The following is a 21,498-nucleotide window of genomic DNA, read 5'->3' on the forward strand; positions in this document are numbered from 1 at the left end:
CACGTGCATCGAAAAGCGGCCATCGCGGCCACTTTTTCGATCCCGCGTTCTTGGGTTCAGTTGCGCAGCGTCCTAACCACTGAATCCCCGCGGCGGCGTGCTAAAAATACTATCAATAAGAACAACTGCTGTGTATTAGGAGCGCCTGAAGAGTTGTTTATTTTTAAATGCAATTATTTCTGCACTTTCCTGGCTTTGAATATTTCCTTCGAGCAGGCAATTTTCTACGCACACGAGAAAGACGATACAGGCCCAACACAAAAAATAAAAATAAAATTACAAACTTTGCCTGAAATATATGTTATTAAGCGGTTAATTATCCTAAATATACGTGGTTTGAAGTTTTATAATGCGAAGCTGCCAGAAGCTGTTGTTACATATTTTTTGGCATCAACCTCCGGATGATCAACACAGGAAGAAATTCATTATTTTTTGCTGATTCTTTAATTAACTCATTAGCAAATAGCTTTTAGTAATTCACGCTGTTTTTGTGAAAGACTCCACTATATATGCATGTCATGGCAATGTACAAGCTGGAAATATGACTGCGCAAAAAAGAAATGCTGAATGAACATAAAAAATATTCTAAACTCTTAATGTCTAGGTGAAACGAGAGTTTTGCAATTAATGCTGAATTCCAAAACAACCTCCAGATGACGCGGCCACGTCTGAGCGCCTCCTTGGATTGGAGTTTTCGGGTCGCGACCCTCAAGGACGCCGAGTCATAGGCACCGTTCGCGCTGAGGGCTTGGCGACAGCAGTTTCTGCCGACCCAGAGTGGCTCTGGGTGGTGCCCGATGAGTGGAGTCTCGAGGAGGCATCCACAATCCCCATTGTCTATTGCACTGCCTACTACGCGCTCTTGGTGCGAGGCAACCTACAACCAGGAGAATCTCTCCTGATCCACTCCGGTAGCGGAGGCGTTGGACAGGCGGCCATCTCCATCGCTCTCTCCATGGGGTGCACCGTCTTCACCACTGTTGGTCAGTACCAGATATTTATTTCTGCAAACTATTCATAATAGCTCGGTCTTAAGAGTTACGACATGCCCTTGAGCTTTACTGAATCATCATTGTGTCTAACACCAAGGACTTATTCTGCACGTGTAATGAGATTTGTACGCTGAATGGCGACCAACTCCAGTGTCGGCCATGTGTAGCTCTGACCACATGATTTATTGTGCTTTGTCCGCTGAATGACAGACCCTTGAGGTGTCGACTGCGCATAGCTCCGCCCACCCGATTGACCTAACGCAGCCCGTACGTGCTCACGACATGTCTATTCTTCGCTTTTATCGGCTGGTACACTCAGGCATGGAGAGCCACTAAGCACTTCTGAACACCTACAGTACGTTCTTGGCGGGCCTGAGTTGCAGCATTGCCACATTTAAGGATAAGGCGAACTGGCAGTGCTGTATGCTAGTAAAAGCGTGCGACTTCCAGTACGTCTCAACCATTGTCAACTGATTTTCCTTCGCTACTCAGTGCAACATTACCTTAGTATTCTCCATATTGATATTTAGGCCCACCTTTCTGCTTTTTCTGTCTGGCTAATTGATCATTCTTTGCAAATCATCCCCGGAGTTACTTAGCAAGGCACTGTCATCAGCGAATCGCCGATTACTGAGGTATTCTCCATTCACCATTATCTATAGGAGCTCCCATTCATGTCTCTGAATACTTCCTCTAAGCAAGCTGCGAACCCTATCGGGGAGATCGTGTCTTTTTTGAACTCCTTTCTCTAGGAGAATTTTGTTAATTCTCTTTGCAGAACAATGGTTGCCGTGCAGCCACTATGTATATATCATCCAGTACTTTCACATACGGCTCGTCTACACCCTGATTGCATGCGTGCATGACCGCCGAGGTTTCCATTGAGTCAAAGGTTTTTCGTAATCAATGAATTCTATGTTTAAGGGCTGGTTATATGCACAGCCTTTTTCTATCACCTGGCTGATGGTATGAATATGATCGATAGTAGAGTACCCTTTCCGAAATCATGATTGACCCTTTTCTTGATTGAAGTCTTAGGTGGTCCTGATTCTATTAGCGGTTACCTTTTTAAATACCTTATACTTAACAGACAGTAAGCATTATGGTCTGCATTGTTTTAACTCCTTAACGCCCCTTTATTAAGAATTAACATAACATTTGCGTTTTTCCATGATTCCGATGCCGTCGATGATACCAGGCACTAAGTATACAGGCTGGCCAATTTCCTAGCATGATATCCCCCCGTCCTCCAACAAATCTACAGTTACCTGATCCTCTTCAGTTGATTTTTCCCCTTTTCGTAGTTTCTAAAGCTTTCTTTACGTCGTCCTTTGCCACTGGCAGAATGTCTGACTGCTTTTTCCTACTGCCAATCTCATTATTGTCCTGACTAATTTAATACTGTACAGATTAGTATAGAACTCCTCGGATACTTTGACTATCTTGTTCGTATACGTCCATATGATATGATTCTTCATAAAATATCAGTGTGTACAGCGCAAAACGACGAATCTTTTGACATCATCCGGGACGCTCCGCGACAAACGCTTTGGTCATCACAGTCGTTTGAAGATCCAAGGGGCACGGTTTGGGAGAGTAAAGACCGTCGGTGCGATTCCCCAGCTACAGCGTATACTTGGCTCCGACTCAGCTAACACGTTCGTACTCCTGTACTGCCGAATCGTTTGTCCCTATCCTGAACTTCAAGAAACGGGTGGCCCACAAGTTTCATACGAACAGCGGCACTAAGGGATCCAAGAGAGTACTATGTTATCGCCTAAGCCGGTCATGCCTCGAGTAAAAGCGCAACACGCCTCTGCACTATGCAGCAATCACCGTGGTGATCATCAAGTTCCAACTGTCAAACACTCTCGCGCTTTTATTTATTTATTTATTTATTTATAATACCCTCAGGGTACAGTTGTACGTTACAGAGGGGAGGGGCGCATACAGGATATATATATAAAACAGAAGGTTAACAAAAGCGTACAAATCTGAAAAACAAAGCAAATAAAAAAGAACAAGGTACATGTGCAATTTAGGAAATTTAGGAAAACGGCATAGGTGTTAAAAACAACAATATAAAAATATAATAAGCAACAGTATACAATGATGTTATGCAAATAACCATACAGTAAGTTTTAAAACTAGGCAAAAAAGAAAGATTGCAGCGCGGATTTAAATTTTTGTTCTTCAGTTATACTTGTTACACTTGGCATGTAACATCATCGTCTTCAAAAAGTTTCATCTACACCGCTCCTTCCTTTCAGTTCAATTCAGTCGTTCAGTCGTGTCCGACTCTTCGTGACCCTATGGACCATATCACGCCACGCTTTCCAGTCTCTCACTATCTTCCTAACATCACATAACTTCATCTGCCGCACCTCGAGGATGCCATCTAGTCATCGCGTTCGCTGCCTACCCCTTCTCCGGTGACCTTCAACCTTTCCCAACATCAAATCTTTCTCAAGCGACTCCTCTCTTCTCATCAGATGACCAAAGTAGCTGAGCTTTTACTTTAGAATTTGACCCTCCAATGAGCCGTCAGGGTTTATGGTCGACAATATCGACTGATTTGATCTTCTGGCAGTCCAAGGAACTCTCAAGAGTCTTCGCCAGCACCACAATTCAAACGCGTCAATTCTTCGGCGGTCAGTCTTTTTCACAGTCCAACTCTCGCATCCATACATCACAACTGGAAAGACCATAGCACGAGTTATACGGATCTTGGTTGACAGACTAATGTCTCTGCTCTTTACTAGGCGGTCAAGGCTAACCATTGCTCTCTTTCCCAGAAGCTGGCGTCTCCTAATTTCATGGCTGCAGTCTCCTTCCAAGGTAATCTTGGAGCCCAAGAACAGAAAATCTGTCAAAGCTTCTTGTCCATTGATGCTCCAGGACTTGATAGGGCAAGACGCCATGATCTTTGTCTTTTTAATGTTCAGTTTAAGCCCAAACTTCTCACTCTCTTCTTGTACGCGCATCAGAAGTCTCTTGAGTTCCACTTCACTTTCTGCCATTAAAGTGGTATCATCCGCATATCTAAGGTTGTTGATATGTTTTCCAGCAATTTTCACTCCAGCTGAAGACTCGTCCAGACCGGCCTTCCTCATGATGCACTCAGCATATAGGTTAGATAGGAAGGGTGACAGTATTCAGTCTTATCTCACTCCTTTCTCAATCGGAAACAAATCAGTAAGACCATGCCCAGTTCTGACTGTGGCCTCTTGCCCTTCATACAGGTTTCTGAGGAGACAGGCGAGGTGAATTGGAACTCCCATCTCTTGGAGAGCTTGCCACAATCTGCTGTGATGTACGCAGTCAAACGCTTTCGCATAATCAATAAAGCAGAAGTAGATGGGTTTCTGGAACTCTCTTGCTTTTTCCATAATCGAGCGAAGGTTGACAATTTGGTCTCTAGTTCCTCTGCCCTTGCGAAACCCAGCTTGCACATCCGGAAGCTCCGGATCCGCATACTGCTGCAGCCTACCTTGTAGGATTTTCAACATCACCTTGCTAGCATGCGAAATAAGCTTCCTTTAACGTAAGTAAATAAGCAATACACATACGCCATCTCGCTAAACAAAGAAGAAACCGTAGCCGTACCAGACAGGCTGTCGAGAGCATCGAACAACGAGAAGCCAGACAAGGTCAAAGCGGCAGCTGCGACATGCGACCTATTGCTAGCGCTCTTGTAACAATTGATTCAAGAGTAGTCAAAAAGAGTAGTCGAAACGAAAACATTTTTTCCCTTCACAAGCTTTTACTCAGTACAACAATCTGAAAATAAATATGCGTCGGCATTATCGCTCGAAATTTAATATCTGTTCACTTTGCTAGTTTCTAATGTTAGTAAAAATGAAGCGAGATAAATTAAATACAAGAAATAATTCGCCATTTTATTAATCACTTTATTCAGGCCTCACTAGAGTTTCGCATTCCTGTAACCTTGTTGCGCTTTTATCTTGCAGCAGGTGTTTTTTTAGTGTCTTCGCTGCAGTATTCTTCGCAGGAGTTTGTGTACTCTGCCGAATGCGCCATAAACATTTTGCCATGCATTTCAAGTGCTCTTTTGAGTACGAGCTTGCGTGTCTACTAGTGATTTCGTACAACTTGTTAAACTCAATGTCCACCGTTCATTTCATTATTGTTTTTAATGCCATATTTTTTTAAACACCGCAGCCAGCAGACGAGTGCACCAACACAGGTTTATCGATGTAGACAACACCGCTGCTTTTCTTTTGATGACATTTAAGGCTTTTATTCTCGTATTATTGATTTACGCTTGTTCGAGCACAAAATCGAAAATCTCCAAGTCCCGTCATTTGAATGACACATTGCAACTCTTCTTTGTCCAAAAAACTAGGCAGCGAAGAAAAGCGATTGTTTCTCAGGCGACGCTTTGAGCAGCTGAGGGATCGGAACATTGGAAGCTCGCGGGACTTATCCTTCGAGGAACTTGTACTACGAGAAACCAAAGGAAAAGGTAAGTTTGCTTTATGTAGCAGCCTTCAGACGTATTCAAAGGAAACATTATAAAACTGGCACATTTTGGGGACCCTTTGTAGTCCATACCGGTAATTTGGACTGGACCTGCAATCATTATGCCTGCGTGAGCCATCTTCTGAGAAGGTGTTGGAAATTTTGTCATTTGTCATTTTTTTATACATAATATGCTTAACGCACACTTGATGTAGACTTCTCCGAACCGTGTAAACTCCTAACTATACAGAGGAAGGAGAGAAATAAAGAAAACTTTATTTGAAGTTAAATTGTATGGACCCAATGAAAACAGCCTGTAAGGTAGAGAAAATAAAACCCACACAGAAACAAGAGAAGCTAAAATTGCGTGTATAATCCATAGAATTCCCATTCTCTTTGAAACTTCTTTACAACTCACTTTTTAAGAAGGCTTCAGTGGAATGTAATTTTGTGTGCAGCTGTTCATTCTTTTTATAGGCGTCGCATCAGTATCTGTATAGACATCAGTTTCATTGCGGTGTTTTCAAGCCGCATACGAAATAGTCGTGTGCTGTGTGCAAAAAAACAAAAACAAAAACAACAGAAATGTACCGCAAAAACAAATGTCTCTGTCAAGGAAATACTGCAGTTGTTTATACCAGCGGCATGTAAACATGCTGGCATCCTAAATCTCCTGTCGGGCACCACGTGACGCAGAGTTGTATACTGTTAGGAGTAGAGGTTGTGTGCGACGCCTAGCCGCCTGCAAAGGCCGGGAAATCTGCATCCTAATGACATCTTGTACATGGAAGCAAAAACTTTGCTGACGTTTTTACTCAGAAGCATGTTAACATGGCTCGATGAACAGGTGTCCTGCTTCCTTAGGTGCCACGACACGAGAGCACTCGAGTGGAGGGCTCTTTGATATGTGTTTATTTTTTCAATGTATAGGACTGGCACATGGCGCGGCAGCTGCCATTCTCCGCACAGTGATATTGCTGGCGGGACAAGTTCGGCAGATTTGTAGAGCCGTTCTAAAATTCAAAGAACATATATGTGCGACACATGGAGAGAAGCTGACAGGCCTGCGGGAAAAGAGGGCTTCCATATGTTGTCTCAACCCAAGATTTGATCAGCACTTGCTGAAGCATTGCCTTTGACTGGGCGTTGAAAACCAGTTTTTTTCCCAACACCATATAAGATCGCTGGAGAGAGAAAAAAAGTAACACAGTCAAGGGGAAAAAGACGGAAGAATTAGTGACGCAGTATTACAGCTTATCGTATTATAGCCATGGAAGGGATAAACAGCCCGTCGGTGTGAACTGCGGATTTGTGTTTGAAATCGTGGGGAATGTGGGCAAATAATTTTAGCTTTTAGCCTGAACGGCTGCCGCCACGTAGTGTGTGGAGTTAGATCTTCACAGAAACAGGGAAATTTCTTTCATACTCAGAACACCCTAACTATTTTTAAGGCGTCAAAACTTGTGTGAGCGAAGTGAGGATTTTGTCGCCAAAATCTACTACCAGCGGAGAGAAGTGGCCTTGAAAGTAGCCTTGTTGGTGCAAAACCGTCAAAACTATTTGAATTTCTTCAAATTGTGATTTTATTTGTTTATCTTTCACTTACAAGGTAGTCGGTAAAGAATGTCCGATACCATGGGGCTGGTTGATGATTATACGTGAAAGCTCGGAAAAATTCATTCTATTAACTAACATACATTGCTCATGTAGGTAAAATGACTCTAATTAACCTCTGCCGAACTGCTTGCCAAATACCACACCAGGGGGACCGAAATCGGTTTCAGTGGAGGTAGTTTCCCGTCGGCTCTGCGACTGCGATCAGGCCACATTCCGGTCTTGTATTTCACTAACGCGCACATGCTTTCTCCCCGCTGGAAAGTACCAAGACACCCGTATTCGAAGCTCAATTATTTTACTCTCCAAGTTGTTCATGTACTTCTATGATTTTGCTGCACTAAAAATAGCAACTGGATCTTGCCGATAATCACTTATAGCAGAAGAATGAAGAATTCATCGAAACAGCTTCCGGCTGAATTGAAAACAACACAGCGAGTTCTATAAACGAAAATTATGACGCAAAGCGAGAGGATGACATAGGAGCGGGTGATGGAAAAACAGCGTGCTAAAGATCATCATCATCATCATCATCATCATCATCATCATCATCATCATCATCATCAGCCTGATTATACCCACTGCAGGGCGAAGGCCTCTCCCATATTTCTCCACTTAACCCGGTTCTGTGCTAGCTGCATCCACTTGACCCCTGCGAACTTCTTAATCTCATCCGCCCACCTAACTTTTTGCCGCCCCCTGCTACGCTTTCCTTCCCTTGGAATCCAGTTTGTTACCCTCAGCGACCATCGGTTATGCTCTCTTCGCACTACATGTCCTGCCCATGTCCATTTCTTCTTCTTAATTTCCACTAGAATGTCGGTAACTTGAGTTATATCCAAGCCGAAATCGAGAATATTAAATGGGCACGGAAGATTCATGTATCGAAGAAGCAGGATATCCGTTGCTTATTTAAGGTAAGAAAATAGATTTGAAGAGAAATAAATCGTAACAAGAGGCTGCTGCAGGCAGTAAGGCGGGCGGATGAGATCAAGACGTTTGTGCAGTCGCAGCTGCCATAGAACGGGGCTAATTGGAAAACTTTAGAGCTCCATAAAAAGATGTTATATAGGCTCATAATGTTGTTAGGTGCCTATAGCTGAGAAAAAAAAGCTAATTAATGAAAACAAATTATATTATTGTCTAAGCACAAATTTATACCCTGGTAATAATTAAGGAGAATGAGAAATGAACAGATAAGCTATTCAGAAGCACTTAGCCACGTGTATCCGTCCCACTGGAGTTCACTACAGCAGGCAGTAATTTTATGGGCTAACAGGATATATATTTGTAGAGCTGAGGTCGAAGCTATTCATGGAGCTATTCACAGTTCCTCTTAAGTCACTCGATGCCACACTCCTTAAAAACTACAGGTAGCCTCAGCGCATTACAATACATGTCACACAATAGCGACTTATCCACAGGCTGCCTACAACGGCCAGCAGTCATCATCATCATCAGCCTGATTATACCCACTGCAGAGTGAAGGCCTCTCCCATATTTCTCTACTAGTATGCTCGTCGAATGAGTTTGTAATGGCCACAATTGCAATTTTTAAAGTTGCACGTAGTGTTTCACGTGTGTTGGTCTTATTGCACTTTTTGGTAATAAAGTGAAACGTAAAATTTCTCCAACATCATATTTTATTTATAAAACACGACGTTTACAAGCCCGCTCGGCTCCTTTAAGGGTGCATGACGCGGGGCTTCGTGCGGCTATAAGCAAAGGAATAGTCGAGGGGGAGAGGAAGGGGGGTAAGGGGAGGGGGTTAGATGGATGTGAAATAAATGGTAAAGAAGGAGGCGGGGGGGGGGGGGATAAGATGGATCACCACCATTGGCCCCGTTACTCGGCTTAACCCCCCCCCCCTCCGCTCTGAAACCTCGGGTTTTTTACACTAAAATAGTGATGGTTGGAGAAATTTCAAGTTTCGCTTAGTTATCAAACCAACCAGACAGACAAATCTGTCGAAATGTTTAGCTTTCAACCTTTTGGCAAGGTAATGAGTAGCACTGTTGCACTGTCCTTATGAGAACGTCCTATAGTTTCTTCTTCAGTATAATGCGCGTTGGTGTCACATTGCCTTTAAAAGGCAGAACTGGGACACACCATACGGATTTAGATGAAACAAGTCCCCTGGCGTCATTCTGAGAATTATTGACAACGCCATTCGAAGATGAAGTGAGATGCTCCAATGAAGGCGGTGAAAGCTCTATATTTTTAGAAAAGGGAGACTTAATCAGAAGGGATAACTAAACAGTTGCACTTGAAACCCCAGTGACCTAAACCAATGCTCACTCGAATTCGCAGCCTGCATCACGCCATCTTACTAACCAACATAATCACCTCTTCGAAAAAAATATACGCCCTATGCGTACAAGACATTGTTCTCATGTTCCCACATAAATCAATTACGCGATAGCGTACGCAGCTCCTTCCAACGAAAATTCACCGCGTCACAGTAGACGGCGGTCTGAAGGAATCGTGATATGTTTACAAGGTAATGACGTCACAACCACGTGGCCTCGAGCGGGAACTTCAAGCACCGTACATTCGATTGTTTTTATTCAGGGGATGAAATGGCCATGGTAAATGTAATATCACATCAAATCAAGACACAAACTTTTGGTATTTTGCTAATTTACTTCTTGAGATATGCGCATGGTACTCACAGAGTACTATTTGTTGACTATATTTACATATTCAGAAAAGAAGAACACGTAGTTCCTTTTGTTTCTGTTTGCTATCTCGTTATTCGTGTTAGAGACATTCTTTCTTGACATATTTCATATTTGTATCCTTTTTTTCTCATTACTTCTTAACGCAGGTGTAGATCTCGTGCTAAACTCTCTATCTGAGGACAAGCTTCAGGCTAGTGTACGCTGCCTTGCGAAGCATGGCCGCTTCCTTGAGATTGGCAAGGTTGACCTGTCCAAGAACACCTCCTTAGGAATGTCCGTGTTCCTGAAGAATATCTCCTTCCATGGCATCAATCTAGATGAATTGATTGATAACAATTTGCTCACTCAGAAAGACAAGCGCCGTGTAGGAGAAATCCTGCGCGAAGGCATCGTCAGCGGCGCAGTACGGCCACTGGCTGTTAACAGATTCAGATGGGACCAAGCTGAGGAGGCTTTCCGTTTCATGGCGTCAGGCCAGCACATAGGGAAGGTCGTTCTTGAGGTAAGCCGCAATCGTCTTCCTTTTTAATGTATTCGAAAAGATGGAAATAATCTTTTCAGAGTAGTTCAAACGCAACATCATTGCGATGGTACCTAAGTTGTAACTTGTGCTACAGCAGCAGCGGGGCGTCCTTTACTACCTTAAGACTGGACATTGCGTGGAAAACAAACTGTAGGAAAAAGTGGCGTGCTCGAGTTTCTGATTATCGAATTTTGTGCAAATATTACTTGGTAATTGGTTTCTTAATAAATAACAATGTTAAGTTCTGAACACGTTATATATAGAAATAACTGCATTGCTCCTCCCCTCCAACTTTAACAAAGATCACCATAAAGACTACGAGAATTGAACTTTGAGGTGGTTATATACGTGATACCGTAGATGCAGCAATATAGGTTCACCCTATTGGTAAAATAGAGAATGATGTTTAGTTCCAATGCGCCATGATGGCTTGTGAACTTCGTACTTATTCTCACTGCGTGACCAAATGCACGCAGGTGCCTGGAGAGCGCATATTTCTTTGAAAAATAATAACTATTTGTAGGACACATTTTGGATCACGTTTAGACGTTGTAAGATGCCGCGTTATGCTCTCTCCTGCCGTTGTTTTTCGTAAAACTAACTAGCTGCAAAAGGTCGTTCTTATGTGGAGAAAACGCGATACTTATTAAACCGCCAAAGCAGTTTCAAATAATGTGGAACAAAATATAATCGGTTGCACCCGGCAGCAAATATTTAGGATGAATCTCGTCCACTGATTTAGACAAGGCTCAGAACTTTTATTCACAACAAGACATTAATCGCTAAGCACTCTGAAGAAAAGCCGTAATGTTACCGCCGGCAAGCTGCGGAATATAACAGTGTTGTATTCGAATTTTTTCTTAAGGATAATTACCACTGCCATCCGCCCCGCCAGCTACATCGACTGGGTGCTTCCGCTGTCTCTAGACAACGCGGCCGTCGCTATGCTCTGGTCAAAGCTTGGAGCGTTTGTTGATTTAGGCCCCAGAGCCAAGCTTTACAGCAGATGTCACAGACAATCAAACCAGCACCCTCCACGTCCGCGGTGACTGTGGTGGGGCCAGCCCGCACAGATGCCAGCAGCAAAAGTACATGACAGGGCTGTCAATAAACGTGTTTCAATCAACCCACACGCCAAGATAAACATGGTCTGGCATGAAATGTTTGCTCCAAACTCGCTGCCTTTTTTAGGTGCACGTTTAAAGTACAAATCTAAGGAGGAGAAATATAAAAATGCACGTCAGAATCCACGGCTTAGTTAACAGCGTGCATACTCGTATGCTACCATGGATTAGAAATCGATCAAGGTTATGCATGCACACTCATGAGCTCCCTAATTTTACCATGAATCGGTTATGTGTAGCAGCCTAAACGCGACAGGTTTCAAGCGGAACCACGACTTCGTGCTCAATATTACAATCCTCCTTTTATATACAATCGCTGTGAGCACGTGCGCCTCACCCCCTACAGCTCCACCTCTACTCCAATGGTGACAATAATTCAGTCATATCTCTCTTTTTACAAAGAGAATCATGTGCACTTTTTATTACTTGATGGCGTTGCGACAGATGGCGTCAGCTATAAATCACATGCCTTGCCACTTTCATGCGTAGGTGGCTCCTCGCTGTACTGAATCTTGATTGCGCTTATCCCATGCGTTGGTGTTCCACCAGTAGCTGTTAAAATTTAGCCACACCCTAGGGGGCGCCACATTACGAGGAAAGAGCGAACGTCATTACAAGCTTTATAGCACGGGAAAAAGTGGCCCAGTCTGGCATAGAATTAATTAATTGTTCGATTATGTTTGACGTCACCCAATAATTGCTCGCACGTTTACATGTCGTATCAGCGATATATTTTTCAAAGAAATGCTTTGGAGGCACTTCAGAAAACAGTTCTAAAAAAAGCTGATATGATTTGCTTTTCAAAGTAGCTTCCTTTCTCTGCATCACGTTTCATATTGCCTCATGCCTCACTTAGTATACAGTATTAAGCAATGTATTTCAAGTTAACGGCCCTTACTGCAGCTACGCCCCGAAGAGAGCTCATTGATGACGTGCCCCGCTTCACCCCTCACCGTGGAGGCTGTGCCACGCACCTACTTCTACGAGCACAAATCTTACGTGGTGGCCGGTGGCCTTGGCGGCGTCGGCCTGGAGCTCGTGGACTGGATGATCGCTCGTGGGTGCCGAAAGCTCCTTCTTAGCTCCCGCTCGGGAGTCAAGAATGGGTACCAGAAGCTCTGCCTTCGGCGGTGGCAGCACAGTGGGGCGCAAGTACTTGTGACCAGAGCGAACATCTCAACACTGGAAGGCGCTCGCCAGGTCATAGAAGAAGCCTTGGCCATGGGACCAGTCGGTGGAGTTTTTAACCTCGCCATGGTAAGGGCAAATATTTGTATTACGTTTCCCCAATTTGTTCGTGGGAGCCCAAGGACTAGGTTATGGGGGAATATTACTGAGATTCTGTAGTACTGTGACACGAGAAGGCATGAGCAGAAGATAAGGACTCGAGCGGGTTTCTAGCCTAGGACAACGCCAGTAGAGCCACTTCGTTTTTTGCCGCGCTTACAGACCACTAGCTCACCGTCGTAGTTATTGTCATGTGGTTATGCCTGCCTCGCGCGCTGTGCTTTCTTTATTGCTGCCTTTAATAATTTTGTTCTCTAATTTTCTAGCTGTGATTAAGGTATCGTCACCCCACAAATTTCATCCGCTTCCAAATGAAGGAATAAGCGGACTCGATCCTGTAGGCTGAAAAATGTAAGAAAGCGAAATTTTACGAGCATGCCGCACACAGCGGTGGAAGATTTGAATGAATATGTTAAGGTAAAAAGCGATTTTATTTCACACTGAAATTTTGTTCATCAAACTTTCACAAATTAAGAGCCCATATGCTGGCGCTTTCCTCCAGGCACAAAGCTTACAAACTGATCGTTCATTCTTCACACGTGAATAAAACCTCCGTCAAATTTTATGACATGATTTCTGAAAAAAATTGGTGTGGGTAATTTTAGAATCTCTGAGACTTCTCCCATTGGACGTACATATTTTTGTACGGTAATCTTCTCGCGAATGAGAAATGCAGCTAGCGGTTTTGGATTGCTCTTTTCTTCTTGCGTCATAGTATTGTTTTTTTCGAAATATTCATTGTAATGTGTAATCATTAACGAACGACTTGTATAAAGAGTCGTGCTAAATACGTCGCGAAGTTTTGTTATTCTTTTGTTCAAATACAAGGATTCCTGTCGGTTTCAGCTGAGGTTAGGTTAGTTTGGGTTTTCTGGGTACCTCTCTAGGTGTCTCGTTCTTATGTAAGAAAAATGTAACTGAGAAGTTAACTCTCTTGAAGGGTGCAGTTTTCATCTGCTGGCACGTTTAACACTATAAAAGTCGCCTAGAATCCATCACGTCAAACGTGCTAAATGTGCTGCTTTATGGCCTCTAACTCTCTCTTCACAACAATGGTACTCGTGAATGAGAGACGCAAGCTTGTATCCAGACTGAAAATTTGAGCCGACATGAGTGTCTCCGAAAGTATATATATATATGTTGAAGATACATCTACTCTGTGTTCTTCGACTGTGGCCAAGTAGACTTTGACAACTATATATGTGTTGCCCACCCGTCGTGAAGACAGGCTGGCGGCTCCTTCGTGAAGGCATTGATTTTAATAACCCCGACAGACACCGATGGTGCCAACATATTCGTTGGCTTTCTTGAATTTAGTAATATGGACGCATATTTCTTGGCCCTAAATGCATTGTCTATATTTATGCCATAGTAAACCTGCGCGTAGCGATCTCTCGCTGCTCATGCTTTGCTCTCGTTCCTAGGAGAACAAATGTTTCTATCTCCTAGATGTAGGTTGCGCTTCCAATACTTCCCACGTTTATGAACTTGTTGTAATTAGTGCTTCTAGTGGTCCCGGCTTCCAGGGACTTATTACTAACCTGATGCCAAGCCGCGCTTCGTAAGATATCTCACATGTTTATAAAACGCACATTGATGTCATAAGAAATGGTATGATATAAACCACAAAGCCGTTGAATTTTAAATTAGAAAATTAAAGCTGACCAGTAAACATTAAAGAAGAAACACCGCCAATAGAAAGGGGAGCAATCGCTTGTTGCATAAAAACTGTTCATTGCCTGAAATATACAATTTAAGTCAGAACAGCATATTTATAATTTTTCTGCAGGTACTGAGCGATGCCGTAGTTGAAAACCAAACGGCCGAGTCCTTCCGTCGTGTGTGTGAACCAAAAGTGAACGGAACACACCATTTGGACCAGCTGTCCCGCGAGCTCTGTCCGGAGCTCGACCACTTCGTGGCCTTTTCGTCCATTGCTTGCGGACGTGGGAACATCGGCCAAGTGAACTATGGCTACGCTAACTCTGTCATTGAGCGGATCTGCGAACAACGTGTGGCGAATGGTCTACCAGGTGAGCTGTTCCTTTCAGAGGTGCCGTCAAAATGTGGCTGTTGCCATTTCAGCCTAAGCAGCTGACTTAGCAGTGAATTACTTTACGACGCCTGACGTGAAGCGCTGAAGGTTAAGGCGCAAACAATAAGTTACTCGCCGTATAATATAGATAATTATTTGTACTGTACTCCTACTATGAAGTAAAAATGTAATTGTTTTACTTAGCTCGCTGAAAAGTGTGGGTGGGAAATGGCATGGTGCAACATTATTTCTGCCCGCTTCAATACGTTTCTATACAGACGTAGAAGGGAAGGCTGCTAACATGTTGGAAAAAGCACGTAAGGTAGTCCTCCGTGATGAAGCAATATAAGCTCTGCTGTTTGATCCTGTTCCTTTATCCAGCATATAACTTTCCCGGGTCGCAATAGATTTGTGTCTGGATATTTTCCGTATTGCGTTCACTGTAATGGAAGCGTTATCTAAAATGACCGCAGCATTTGGTAATCGTGGGAAAGCGTACATTTTCCCGGTCAGGACAATGTATGCATTGTGGGAATATAGATGGACAGATGCGTTTACTGAAAGGAAAGCAGACAGGTAAGCGCATAGTTTCCTAAAGCTGAAAAATACCTAATAAAGAAAGGCAATATTTTGCTGCCTTAAAATACCTCGTAGCTGAAATTTCGTCCTTGCAAGCAATGACGTATTAACCTCAACGGATGCCAAAGTATTTCGCATTTGTAAGATAACCAATCATATTCCACAAAGCGCGTTCTCCAGTGATCCTAATTTAGATTACGTAGTCCAATATTCATCCTTAACTGCCATGAGCGGCTTTACTTACACGCTGTTTCGTTGGTAGTCCTTTGTCGCCGATCAGTGCATTGTATATCCCCTTAGCGGGAATAAGACTCGGCGTAGCCACGCGTGGGGTTTGCGCCATTGCAGATAACCTAGTCATGAATCAGAGCAGAGTGGCGTACGAATACGAAGACCTCGGTGTGATGCTTCTTATCGTCCGCCAGTTTGAGTGAATTTGTGGCTTGCTTGGGCGCAGTGATTTTCCGCATGTGTGCTGCCACGCAGAGCCGTGTTCCCGCTAAGTGTAATTGACGCTGTAAATCAATAATGCAGGGCTGTTCAGGATTCGAAACTAAGATATTTCATGAGATGAGAAAATACGTCCTGAAATACACTGCAGTGGTGTGAAGAAAGGGTCATGGTTGGTCCCATTATTACCAATCATGAGGAGCATTGATGGTGCAAGGAAGTTGTGGCAACGGTGATATTTTGTTTATGCAGTAAAGGCGCTTTAAGCAGCATAAAATTATGATAAACGTTCTTTTCTTCACACAAGATATTCACCTTATCAGGTGCCTCTGGAGCGATGCTGTGCGTGTGCGTTTTTAAAACTTAAAATAACTCAAAAGCACCGCGGCCCCTTATGAAGCGAAGAAAACAATATGTCTGTTATTTTACACTGTTCAGGAGTTTTCTTTTTAACGTCAAAATTGCATCGCATCAACGCCTTTTTGTGCGATAACCTAAGTTGCCGGTCAGAGAACAAACCTGAATGGTTGACAGGATCTTGGCGTCACAACCTCGTTAACTCACGTAGGAATTTCTAATATCCTGTTGCTCTCAGGTTAAATATGACGTCACGTGTGAAAGAAACTGTTTGAGACATGAAAAGGTATGCCAAAAGATGTTTTGGCCATGAATAAAATGTTTCACTTTTATAGAATGAATGCGCCTAAAACAAAAATGATAGAATTAAGGCAGGATTCAAACCTATGATTCTTGAAAATTGAGCTAGACATTCTTCCTCATAGGGTAGCCAAAGGGATGCTTCCGCGTAGTGGGAAGAAACACGGGTTTATACGTATGTTTTATGGTATATCAAATAAATTGCTATCTTACAGCTCTATTATATTTACTACTGTTGTCTTGGAGAGGACCGCAAGCCGTTATTGAGTCATGTCCTTGGAGCGCAGATTAAGTGCCCCTAATCGTTTACCCGTCCATCGATCTCCTGCCTGCTTTGTCTTTCAAGGGCTGGCGATTCAGTGGGGACCCATTGCCGATGTCGGTGTGGTGTACAAGGCACTGGGTGATAACGTGGACTTCGGGCGCTGCGCGCCGCAGAAAATTGGCTTGTGCATGGATGTGCTCGACCAATTCTTGAGCCAGGATAAACCTGTCATGTCCTGCTTCGTAAAGGCTGACCTTTCGACCAAGTACGAAGAAATAGGGCAAAGAGGCCTTATGGACACCATAGCACACATATTTGGTAAGCTTATACAACGTTCAGGTGAAGACACTTTTGTGTGCGCCCACATTAGTCTAAGGCAAAAGATTTCAGGGAATTGGTGAAACTAAGGCCTGTTGTTGCAAACGCAATATTTTATTTTAACCAGACGGCTTATCCAAGCAAGATTTGCTTGATTGTGAAGAATGCACGTTGGAGGGTGAACTAGTTCAATAGTTTTGGTTTAAGTTAGCACCAGGAAATTCTTTATTTTTTTTTCGAAGTACAAAACTTGAACAACGCTGTGCAAATGTTCTATCTTGAAGTGGTTACTTTTTCTGGAGCGTTTTGAAGCCTTTCGGTCTATATTTTTCTACTCGAAAGAGATCTATCTTCGCATGCGGCATTTTCGTTTTTCGCAGTTACGGATAAACTATTAATAAATAATTTGACAGACAAAATTGTTTTGAAAAAAATTTGAGAGAACGTCAAGAAATCTGCAGTAGTTGCATTCTCGATTCCTTACAGGCATAAAGGATCCTGCGAGCCTGAACCCGAACATGACCTTAAGTGACCTCGGCATGGACTCACTGATGGCTGTAGAGGTGCAGCAGACCTTAGAGCGTGACTATGACATCTCCATGTCTGTATCAGACACCCGACAGCTTACCGTCGCCCAAATTCGAGAGCTTGGAAATCCTGACGGCAACACCCCACCAGCAACTGCATCCGAAAAAGGAAAAGAAGATTAAAAATGGGTGTCATATAGCAATAGCTATAAGGCTAAAAATGCGCAGTAACAGCTCTAATTCTTGTTCATAACTCTACAGCTTCTGCAGCCTTGCGGTGATGGCGACAGTAGATGTCACTGGTCTGGTTTATTAACGTTTAATGGACCAAGACTTGTTTTTCTTAGGTATTGCTTCCCTGCGGTTACTAGAAGGATGTTGCCAAAAGCGACATGCACTTTATGAAGTTCCAATCGTTAAGCCTCTAGCACGCATTCTGGTTACGTTGACGGTGTGAGAAGTTTAGTCGTTTGAAGTTCAAAAATCAGAGATTTAACGACACAGATTAGAAAGTTAGAAAGTGTCATGGCACCATTTTTTAATGTAAAAAAACAATAAACGAATCGACATGCTGAACAAAACGACCGAAAAAAACTTCCTTACTTGGAGAGCATGCAAAGGCTGTTTACAGGACAAGAATGGCTCGTCTTGTACCAGATAGCAGCCCAGAACGATTAGGTGCTACGCAGTGAAGTGGCTCATGAATCATTTTGTGCAAGGAGCTGAGGTATAAATCTTTATTCTCAGTTCAAGTGCCATATAAAATTATCTTTTAACAATTAGCATTGCCATTTAGATATTTCGTAGCAGAAAATTGTGAAGGTAAAAGCCGATCAAGGATGATTGCCTGCATCATTCGCGCAACAGCAGATGGAAGTTAGTTACGGTGCACTTTCAAAGCAAATCCGTAATATAAGGAGTGTAAGCTTATGTCAAAAATAAATTGATAATCAAATAAAGCACTACTACTTTTCCTCTTCACCCAACCTTTCGTTTGTTTTCATTTCAAGACTTGATCGCGGCTGTATTATTCTTGTGCGATTCTGCAATATGTGCTGCCCATTTCAAAAACGGTTGCGAAATAATTTCACAATTTATAGGCACGTTCTCTTGCAGCCAGTGAGTTCAGAGTTCTTGCTTTATTTTACCCTCTATTTGGCCTTTTATTTCGTCAGGCTGTCATTTTTAATTTGATTGCTGCTAGCCTTCCATTCCGTTTGTTATTTTCCTGCGATAAACTTTCGGGATATATTTCACGTCTCAAAGCAGTAAGGGCAATTTTAAATTCCCCCCTTTGCCTCTCCTACACTTCGGACAGTAAGGGAGTTCTTAACAATATTTCAAATGCCAAGAAAGAACATCAGAGAGGTACGCCAACACACCCACCGCCGAAACGTAACGCCCGTACTAACGCGTAGTTACTGGGTGGTTGTCATTACATCATTACGGTATGAACCAAATGAATTACCGCTTTATTTCGATTCCCAAAACTACATGCCCAAGCATGACTTACGCGATCGTTTTCACGAATATTCAGTATAGTTCACACGTATCTTGATTTTATTTTCCAGAAAACAATGTTTTATTGAATTTGAGGAAAAATAGTATTTAGATTTAGTGCCTTTGGTTGTGCTATATTAACTCATTTCGTTTTCGTTTTGCAATCCTTTATGTGTTTCAGATACCCGTCATTAACAATGCAGCCACGCTGATTATTATCAATCTTCTCATTCAGAATTGTCTCATTCAGATAAGAAGTATATAAAGAAAAAGCAGCAATTAGAAACAATAAAAAGTGAAATCAATAAAATCAATCAAGACTTCTTACAAGGCCGAAGCCTCCCATCTTCTTGTAGGGGAAGATCAGTGCGGGCTCTTTTCTGCCCACACCTTGGACGGGCGCCACTTCAGGGTGCTTCAAAGAAAGCTGATTAAAGGGTATAAAAATTAACAAATGCCAGTCAGATATGCTCAAAAGAAGAAATGTAGACTTGAATGATGCTCTGGAAGGTGGCTCACGCACGTACGTACCCTATCACGAGGGCCATATCTCCCACGATATCTCCAAACTTCACCAACTAGCACAAGACACAGCGATTGGGGACATTACCTCTTTTCATATCTGCAAATCCTTCTGAGCACGACGCCTTTTAGGTGACTTTCGTTGGAAAATGAGTCTGGTGGTAAAGTCGACGCGTGCAGGAGGCTCCTGTTTTCATAAAAAAGGGCTCAAAGTTTTGAGCTGGCGAGCCGCGTCAGACAACTGCGCGAAGTTGTTAGGAACTTGTAATTAAGGCATTATTGCACGGCCTGGATTGGCTTATAATTTTTGTTTGTACTTAATAATGGGGCATACTTGGGCACTTCTTAATTTGTGTTTTAGTCTATTTCGTACAGAATAAAAGACGCCGACGTAATCCTAAAGCGGAGAAAACACTCAACCTAGCAGATCCGTGACGCCACAATGCAGTTGACTGCACTATGAAATTGCAGTCACTCTCACTATGGTTGGCCAACTTGAAAACAGCAGTGCAAAACACAGGCTACTGCACCTTAATACGCCCAGCTTTACACAACGCTTCTGCGTGTTCACTGCTACCTACATGAATACATTTTAACATTACCATGTTTGGATCATGTAGTACATGTTGTAAGACTGACTGATCTCAGCTTTACATGCAAACTGTAAATCGAAACACTAACTGCTATTATTAAGTATAAGCGGCGACTATAGTACCCCCTGTGGCTTGTGGCCGATCCCAAGCGCGTTCCAAGCTCTATGCAAACACTGCTCGGCTCTCTTCTCGGCTGCCTGCCACCATCGCAACACGACTACGTAGTCTATACTTGAACATTGCTTTCGAGCGCAGATTTTCATTTTCAACTGCACGACCTTCCTCCTCGTGCGCATGATCGCTTTTATCACGAACGTTTTGTGCTATTCCAGGCGTGAGAAGACGCAGTTTCTTGAAAAAATGCGCTGCCACTCGATCGTTCCGCCTTTTGCGCGAGAATGTGGCGCCATCATGTGGGAGCGGCGAGAAGCACATTCGACGGCTGTGTAGCAGACGACATGAAAGCTCACCATGCGAAATAGCCGCACCAACGCAGGTCGAAAGCGAAAGCTCTCCCATTTTTTTGCCTTAGGGGCGGAAAGTAGTGACAGTGATTGCAGTATCATGTTCACGCAGTATGGGGGAATGTTTCAGAGTTTTCCCAATCAACTCTTACCGCATGCATATACTGCCTTCGTATTGCAAGAGCGTGTAGCGCGGGCCATGGCGCGGGCCGTGGCGCGGGCCGTGGCGCGGGCTCTGTTCGATGTGACAGAATGAGACGCTCTCAGCGTGCAGATTCATGCAAGAATTAAATTTATTGTTAAAAAAATTGAAAGGAGAGCCCGGAGGCAGAGAGAGAGAGGCATCTCAAAAGGTAAAGCAGCCTGGGGTTTGTTGATGCTGGAGAGCTAGGCGGAATCGTCTCCTGTGACTTACGAGCAGCGCTTATTCGCCTTATGGGCGTCTTGAGTTACCGAGCACAATGCGGCCACCGCGGCGCCGGCATGGTGCAATGGGTGCCGTTTTCTCCTCGCATCATCTACAAGCGTGCAGCTATAGGATTTTATCTAACAAGCTCGGCAGAGAGGCACTAATCCACACCCCCTGAACAGTGCATGGTCCCGGCCTGAATGCACAACAGTAGCCTGCATGAAATACACGGAATGTTTCTGGCGATGGATGATTCAGCGCTGTAGCCGGTTTTTCATCTCAGAACGGATGTGCTCTCAGGGGTGAAAAGGTTTTCGATGCACAAAGAGTGGTCATTCTGTGGTGAAAGGACCCACAACCTATTTACCTCCACAGTGATTTCTGCGGAATCAACGACCTGGTGACACATGCTCATTTCCTACACATCGGATACGCATGTCGGTCAGGAACCAAAGCTATTCGACGTCCAGAGCGCT

At 43.4% G+C, this 21,498-nt stretch overlaps 1 protein-coding gene across 1 annotated transcript in view; it reads left to right on the forward strand.

Annotated features, from left to right (window-relative positions):
- LOC146189838 (fatty acid synthase-like) overlaps nt 1–18,514 on the forward strand; it is a 66,570-nt gene extending 48,056 nt beyond the window's left edge. Inside the window, exons 18-24 of the mRNA XM_084604599.1 lie at nt 654–983; nt 5,359–5,478; nt 9,916–10,271; nt 12,320–12,673; nt 14,493–14,736; nt 16,771–17,007; nt 17,494–18,514. Of these exons, the coding sequence (XP_084460725.1) occupies nt 654–983; nt 5,359–5,478; nt 9,916–10,271; nt 12,320–12,673; nt 14,493–14,736; nt 16,771–17,007; nt 17,494–17,717 (1,865 nt within the window). The 3' untranslated portion in view covers nt 17,718–18,514. The remainder of the gene's footprint in view (nt 1–653; nt 984–5,358; nt 5,479–9,915; nt 10,272–12,319; nt 12,674–14,492; nt 14,737–16,770; nt 17,008–17,493) is intronic.
- The last annotated feature ends 2,984 nt before the right edge of the window (nt 18,515–21,498 follow it).

Source organism: Amblyomma maculatum, chromosome 5, assembly GCF_055883805.1.
Source record: "Amblyomma maculatum isolate TAMU_Amacu chromosome 5, ASM5588380v1, whole genome shotgun sequence".
Classification (NCBI taxonomy): domain Eukaryota; kingdom Metazoa; phylum Arthropoda; class Arachnida; order Ixodida; family Ixodidae; genus Amblyomma; species Amblyomma maculatum.